Genomic DNA, 7,851 nt, shown 5'->3' on the forward strand with positions numbered 1-7,851 from the left:
TAACATAGGGAGTACTTCTAAAATAGATGGGTATGTAGAGAATCTTTAGTAACTGAAAACAAAAAGGATGTTTGTGTCCACCTTTCCATAGTAGCGACAGATCCATCTTGGTCTAATCAAGTGGTCATCTTTTAACATAACATTGCCGATAAATGTACCTGTAAACCCATAAGATTATGGATCTTAAGCTTTAACAAATTCAATCTTTTGCTTCCCTTTTAGTTTTGACTTATTATAGTGCATACTTCCTTTTTTAGAAAATCCAAGTCTAGAGTTATCATCAGCAGATTTTTCTTCTGTTAATTTTTTTTTTCTAGAGATCCAGCACCAGTGTTTAACATTATGATATTCTTGCATATTGAATTCTTTTCAGCTTTAACTTGAGAACGTTCACACTTCAAATATGTAATAGTTGACATAAGTCTGTAATTGTCAACTATCAAGGTCTCAATTCTTTCTTTCTGCAGGTTAAGGGCTTTCTGATCATCTAGCCATTTGAGAAAAAGAGCATGATAAGAAGGTTTGATAGACTCAAGTCCTGTAGTGTCATGATTAGTTTTTGCATACACATCATATTCGGCAATATGACATGACGAGGTGTCTAAGGAGATGTTACTGACAAGTGCTTTGACATAATCCTCAAAGTCACTGCTATCTTCAAATTCAATATCGGACAACATTAAAATTAGCCTTTGCTCCGTTTCTTCAAATAAGTAGGACATTCAGCCTGTATATGACCAAATCCACCACACTCTCTACATTGAAGTTATTTTCTTTGTGAGGAAAAAAATTACTTGTCTTGTCAGGTTCATTTTTACTATTCTGAGATCTAAATTGATTGGGAGTAGATCCTCCAAACTTGTTATTACTGTAAGAGCCAGGCCTCTTACCAAATTATTTGAGTGAACGATTAAACTATTTTGAAAGTAGTGCAATCGATTCGGCAAAAGGATCTTTTGAATCTCTATCGTCACCAATCAACTCTTCTTTAACAGCTGATTGAAAAGCAATTCCCTTATTTTTCTTTTCAACTTTCTCGTCAAGGGACATTTCAAAAGTGAGTAAGGAGCCAAATAATTCATGTACTTTCAACTTTGTTATGTCTTGAGCTTCCTCATTGGTTGTGTCCTTCATGTCAATTTCTTGGGTAGAGATTTTAGAACTTTCTTGACAAGTTTTTCTTTTGAAATCTTCTCTCCGAGAGGAAACGACTCATTTTCAATGTCTAGCAAACGAATAAGGAATTCAACAATGGATTCCTCATCGTGCATTCTAAGATGCTCAAACTTTGATGTCACCAACTACAACCTGGACATCTTTACTTTAGGCGTTCCCTCATGAGCAATAGACAAGATATCCCATGCCTCCTTAATTGAGACACAAGTATTAATAACTCTGAATATGTTGCGATCTACACCATTGAATATCACATTCAAGGCAGGTGAATTTTCCAACGAGGCTTCATCTTCCTCTTCAGACTACTGAGCCTTTGGCTTCAGAATTTCCTTTCCATCCTTAGACTTGATGATAGGATGTGTCCATCAAGATGCAACAGTTTTGCAAGTTTTGCTATCAATCAATTTCAAAAAGGCACTCATTCGAGCTTTCTAGTATGAATACTTTGTTCTATCAAGAACAGGTGGATAAGTGGTATAGCCCCCTTCCTTAATTCCATCCATGATCGAAGCACCTGAGATAAGGGTGATCCACTCTGATACCAATTGAAAAAGCGTTACGATGACTTGTCACTCAATATGTGGTTGTGAAGCTAGTTCAGTGACAAACACCTATATCTAGGGAGCTGAACGCCCAAAAAAGATAAGTCCACTAATATTAAAGAGTTATGCAGTCTACAATGTAGTACTTATCTGTAATACCCCAACTACTATAGTGGCTCACGTAGAGCTTAACTCAGACATCACTTAGGCTCCCCCTAGATGTGAGACTCCCTCTTAACTAAACTATGTATGTTAATATTATCAAAGTTGAGTCTTAGGCTCCCCTTAAGACTGAGAATCTATTCTCTGGCAGCTAGGGTTTAGGCTCACCCTAAATTGTAATAATTTTCAATGTTTTGGATTCAACGGATAAAGAACATGGACAACGGAATAAAGTAAGCAACGAGCAAGATCACAATATAGGACAATGCGACTGAATGCTGCAAACATCTTGCTCTCAAAAACCTAAATCGGCATAATAAAAATTGCTCATCGAAAGCATACCAAAACACTCCTTTTATAAACGAATCCAAAAAAGGAAACATGCATCCAAATAGGAGAAAATAAGTTGCGTCTTAATAAAGGAAAATATCAGACTACATCAATCTATCTGATATTTCTTTAGATTAAAAAAGTATTTTGAAGAAAATATTATGATGTCAAAACCTGATGTTAGTACTTTATTTGATACATATATGAAGCCACCGCCTTAGAGAAAATTATATTCCAACAAACCAAATCTATAACAGAATCAAAATATTTATACATATAGTAAAATGTCACTATCTATCTACATGGATGCGATAGACTACTATTTGTGTCTCATCTGTCGATAGGCACAAATAGTAGTCTATCACGTTCTATTTCAGTCTATCACAGATAGACTATATGATATTTTGCTATTATTTTAAATATTTCGACAGTTTTGTCATTTAAAATATTTTTCCTAAAAATGAATTTAAACTATTTTATATAAATAAATTTATTTTTTTTTATGCAGAAATATATTTTTCAAATTTGAATTTAAACTCTTCTAAGAAAAAATTTAAATTAAACATCCCTTAATAGATATGAATGTCATACCATAACAAGACCAAATCTCCCTTACACTTAGAGAGGAACAAAATTTCAAATAAACTCATATTTATTCTTTGAGTGGTACAATTGCATATAAAAGGTTACACATGAAGCAAAATTCAAATGGATTTTTCTTCTTTAATATTCTTCTAGCTATTGCACCAGCTAGATATCAATTGAAGAGCTTGTTCTTACTCATCCTGTGGAAAAAAGAAAAGGATAAATAATCAAGAAGGGGCTTTGTATGACATAATATCAGTTAATTTGGCACATAAAATTTGAATAAAACATCTTCACTAGTAGAGAATTCTTAATACATGAGAAAGTGATAAAAGAGTTCAACTCATTGGGTAATGTTTCTTGTTTCTTGTACATGTCGTGTCATTTTAATAAAGAAAAATGAAATTGCGTATTGTAACTTTTTTTTTTCTTTTTTGTATTTCTTCTTCTTTCATTTTTTTAAAGAAAAATAGACACGTTTGATAATTTTTTTTAAGGATTTGGTAACTATTTTCTTCAATTAAGTTGATGAGTTAGGATGAATTTAATTATAATTTTAATCAACCCTTGAATTTTTGAATTAAAAATGTAGAAATTTGACATAAAAAGTAGATATTAAAATTTAAATATTTATTATGCAAATTAGAAGTACAAAAAATAGAATAATAATTTTATTTAGTTTTTGAAAAAAAAATGGAAGAAACAAATAAAACAAGAAAGTTTGATTTTGTTGTTTCCAAAAACTTTCTCCACAATTTTGAAACGTTTTTGAAAAATGAAAAACAAGAAACAAGCTTGAACAATTGTGAACCATTTTTTGGGTGTGTTAGGAGTTACTTTTGGGAGAAATAAAAATGATTATAAAAGAAATTTGACTATTTTTGTGTTTCGTAAAAGAGATTGAGATTTTTTAAAGTTTCAAGCTGAAAGTCACCATACACCAATTTACCTCATTCCACACTTAAACAAGCAACTAGAAACAGAAATAAACTTAAACAAGAAACTAGAAACAAAAATGTCATATTGGACGAGGACGAAAGCTTATAAATTACCTCTTTTCCTTGGCAAATCATCACTAGAGGATGGATAGGGAAAAGGGACGTTGCCAGATTCAATATGTTTGACATCATCAAGGAGAAGTTGGTAATGCCTCTTGACTTCCTCTTCAGTTTTTTCACCAACAGCCTTAGCAACATTCAGCCATCTTTCAGGAGTGTCTTGATCATACACTGCCAAAGCCTTTTCAAATGTCTTGTTTTGCATTGCAGTCCATGCATTTGAGCCATGAGAGGACATTGAAGCCATTATTTTTTAATAATATAGAGCTTCAAAATTCCAAAACAAAGCAAATGGGGTTTGAAAAGATGGCCCAAGGAAGTCTTTTGTGGAAAGGAAAGGGAAAAATGTGTGTGCCAAGGAGTTGGGGAGTGGGTGCAATTTATAGGCAAAATAAAATGTAGGGTTTGTAGGTGTGTGTTGGGGGGGGGGGGTAATTCCTATAGTTGGGCTATGATGGGAATTTTAGTGATTTGTATCTTTAAAAACCACAAGATGAAGTAAGAACAAAAGAAATGGCACAAACAATTGGAATTATGTTGAGATATAGAATCATCTCTCCCAAAGAGTTTCTTCTTTTTCATTCCCCTATAGACAAAATAAGAAAATTTCAAACCATATACTAAAGAAGAAAATATATCAAACCACTTTGAACTTCTTCACGTCTATCTTTTTGGTCTATAAGTTTCGAGTTTAGTTTTCATTTGGTCTCTAGTTTCAAAAAATTTTATTTTTATCCTTAGATTTTGAGGATAATTTCTAATGATATATATGTTTCAAAACAATACATTTTTACTCTTGATTTTTCACTAGACGATACTCACTTTCAGGTCATTGTTCTTAATGTCTATTAAATAGTTTTAAATAATTATAATAATTATAATTAAATTATTTCTTCCATCACTATTAACATTAAATAAAAATATTACATCATCATTATTTAAATTAGTTGATTGAAATTTAATGTCAAATGCCAAAAGTTATTATTAGTGAAAACTCGAGGTAAGAGTGTACTAAAACCTATGGACCAAATGAAATATAAACTATAACCTTACGGGTAAAAGTATAATATTTTGAAACATAGACCAAAGAAAAACTAAACAAAAAACTTAAGAGTAAAAGTATAACATTTTCAAATATAGAGACCTAATGGAAACTAGACTCCATAATGTACTAGAGGATATTTTTTCTTTTTTTCAAATCAAAGTAGAAGATCCCAGGTCCAATTTAAGCTCATGCAATGTTATTTCTTCTCTAAATTAATATTGATTTTTCATCGTGCTAGATCGTACTTAAGCCCATAAGTGAAGAAAAATGTTAATTTTATGAGATCAACAAATAAAGATAAATAGAAAAAGCATAAATAGTAAAAAAAATCAACACAAAGATTTATTATGTGGTTCACTATCATTGTATTAACTATATCCACGAGCAGAGAAAAAACACTTTACTTATAGAGAGAATAGTTCAGATTATAGAGTAGAGAAGCCTCTAGGGGTTAGAGAGTTTATATATCACACTTTTTCTAAATCCTAAGATAAAAAGCGTAAATAACGTAAATATGACAAATACGAATAGAACTTAGATTGACTCCCATACTTGGATGTTTTGAAATGCAAATATCAAATTTATAGCATTCCAACAGTTAAAATATTGATATCATAATTAATTTTACTCTAACCCATCAACTTTAAGCTTTTGAGTTTTAATTTATTTAGTAGTGATTTAACATGAAACCAAAGCATAAATCTTGTGTTCGGACTTTAATTAATATTGATTTTCACTTGTTCTGCTCAATACCATAAGTGATGGTTTTTTAAAATATAGATATAACTAAATTTATCATAATATATATCCATCAATTTAAGATTTTTGGTTGTTGGTTGGTGATTTAACATTAAAGAAAAAATCTCTTACCTCAGTTAGTATATGGTTTAAAATTTCCTCAGTTAGTTAATTATCATGAAGTTATTTTGTTTGAATAAAGTTAAGTGATTTTTTTTCCTCAAGTATAAAATATTGAGATAGGGAGATTTTGAAACTCCAATTTTAAAAGAATTAGCTACATACCAATTACCGCTGAGTCACATTCACTTTGACTCGTTTGAATAAAGCTTTTATATTATTACATCTATGGACCAACTTCAAAATTCCAAAGAGTAAGGACATCTCAATTTTTATATTCTTTTTCAATTTTAATTTCTGAGACAGGGATTCCCTCTATGGAGTATGATTGATAATTTAAATGATATTATAAAATATATCAATAATTATTGATATATAATATAAAATATATGTAGATTCCCTATTTGATATCTAGTTCTAGGAGTGGTTTAACAATATTTACCTTACAACTTCAAAATAGTGTAAAAGTTGACCCTACAACCTAACAAAAGTCAATTAAAATTGGAAACCAAGATACTCATGTCAACATCAATCCCAACAAAGATACTCATTTCAACGTGAGTTTTGAATTTTCAAATAAATTAAGATTTTAATGAGTTAAATTTAAATTATAATGAGAATATCAGTCTTCTTGCATTCCATTTGGGAGGCTTAACCAATGATAGATTTGAAAAAAATATCACTACCTTTTGTTGGAAAAAAAAACTTCACTACCACCACAGAAATAAACAAAAATATAATAGAGAATAAAAAGAAACAATAAAAATAGGAATTTGTGCGAGGAAAACTCTCTAAACCCAAAAAAAAGCCATGACCCACTAGAAAAGTGATTTTTTTTTTTGTCACACAAAATTATCTTTTATCTCAATTATAAGATTCTTCTCTCAGCTATTTTGTACCAGTCACACCATTTTTTCCACTCTCAAACTAAATAATACATAAAAAGTATTTAACTAAAGTTAGAATATCGAAATTTAATGTGTTTCTAGCTAGATTGATTTGAAACTAATGCCATGAACTTGAAACTCATCACTTTATTTTAACTCATTCCCTATATACATATGTATTTTAAAATTGAGAAAAATTTATTTGCCTGTATAATTATATTCTATACAAGGAACTTTGTGCATATTACACATGATTGGGGAAGAATTCTATTACATTATTCATCTTATATTCCCTACCTACAAAAGAAAATAACACTTCTTCATGGCTATATAGGCTACTCTAAATATATGTTTTTGTTGGAATATATAATAGGCTCTATAGGGAAAAAAATGGCATCAAATCACAAATTATGCCATTGCTTTATGCTGTCCAACTTGTGCTACACCTAGGGCAGTCCCCAGCCTGTGGGCAAGACTTAAACTAGGGTTTACTTGAGACCTATATTGAAAAATTACAACATTTTGAATCAAGTTAGAGTTCCCAAAATATGAGCATATCTCAATTGGTATAGTACTTATACTATCAATTTCAAAATTAGAGGTTCGATTTTCTACCCCATATATTTTCAAAAAAAAAAACCATTTATAGTTTAATAGAGTGTTTATATAATATTAAAATTTTCATAACCCATCAATTTAAACTTTTGGATGGATTAGTGATTTAAACATGAATATATCTGTTAAAATTATCTCTTCTCTGATTAAAATTAAATTCACTTATATTTTATTGATAACTTGAATTGTGGACTTACAATTCGGAAATTATAGTCGAGAATATATATAAAAATATATATTTTTCGTTCTTGGTTATACGTTTAACTCTACACCTTTTAATTAAGTATATCTTTCCAAAAGAATGTTCGATGATTCAATCTTTAACACCCGCAATGGTTTGAACTAAAAAAACATATTTGTTAGTTTTTTTCCTTCTTAGTTTCAAAAGATTTATCATGTATGTCAACATAGTGTGCCATGTAATAGTAATAAATATGAGAAAATGGAAGACAGATAAAAACCATCTTCTTCCATCTCTAACTAGAGCAATTTAAGGACAATAATAATAGGGAATTGTCCCTAATATCTATATAGATATATAATTGCATGCTTTCAAATGGGGTGTAAAATTAGCGATCACCTTTGGGAGGATA

The 7,851-nt window shown here is 30.2% G+C and overlaps 1 protein-coding gene across 1 annotated transcript; it reads right to left on the reverse strand.

Moving 5' to 3' along the window:
• Positions 1-2,828: 2,828 nt before the first annotated feature.
• LOC120078434 (protein RADIALIS-like 1) lies at positions 2,829-4,200 on the reverse strand. Its single transcript, XM_039032710.1, has 2 exons — positions 3,848-4,200; positions 2,829-2,995 (listed from the first exon to the last, which is right to left on the reverse strand). Exons 1-2 carry the CDS (start codon positions 4,098-4,100, stop codon positions 2,991-2,993), a joined length of 258 nt encoding a protein of 85 aa, XP_038888638.1. The 5' UTR covers positions 4,101-4,200; the 3' UTR covers positions 2,829-2,990.
• Between the last annotated feature and the right edge of the window lie 3,651 nt (positions 4,201-7,851).

The sequence above is a fragment of the Benincasa hispida genome, chromosome 5 (genome assembly GCF_009727055.1).
Source record: "Benincasa hispida cultivar B227 chromosome 5, ASM972705v1, whole genome shotgun sequence".
Taxonomy (NCBI): Eukaryota; Viridiplantae; Streptophyta; class Magnoliopsida; order Cucurbitales; family Cucurbitaceae; genus Benincasa; species Benincasa hispida.

Coding starts and splice junctions, on each gene's coding strand:
- LOC120078434 (XM_039032710.1), bottom strand. CDS start 4,100: ATGGCTTCAATGTCCTCTCATGGCTCAAATGCATGGACTGCAATGCAA.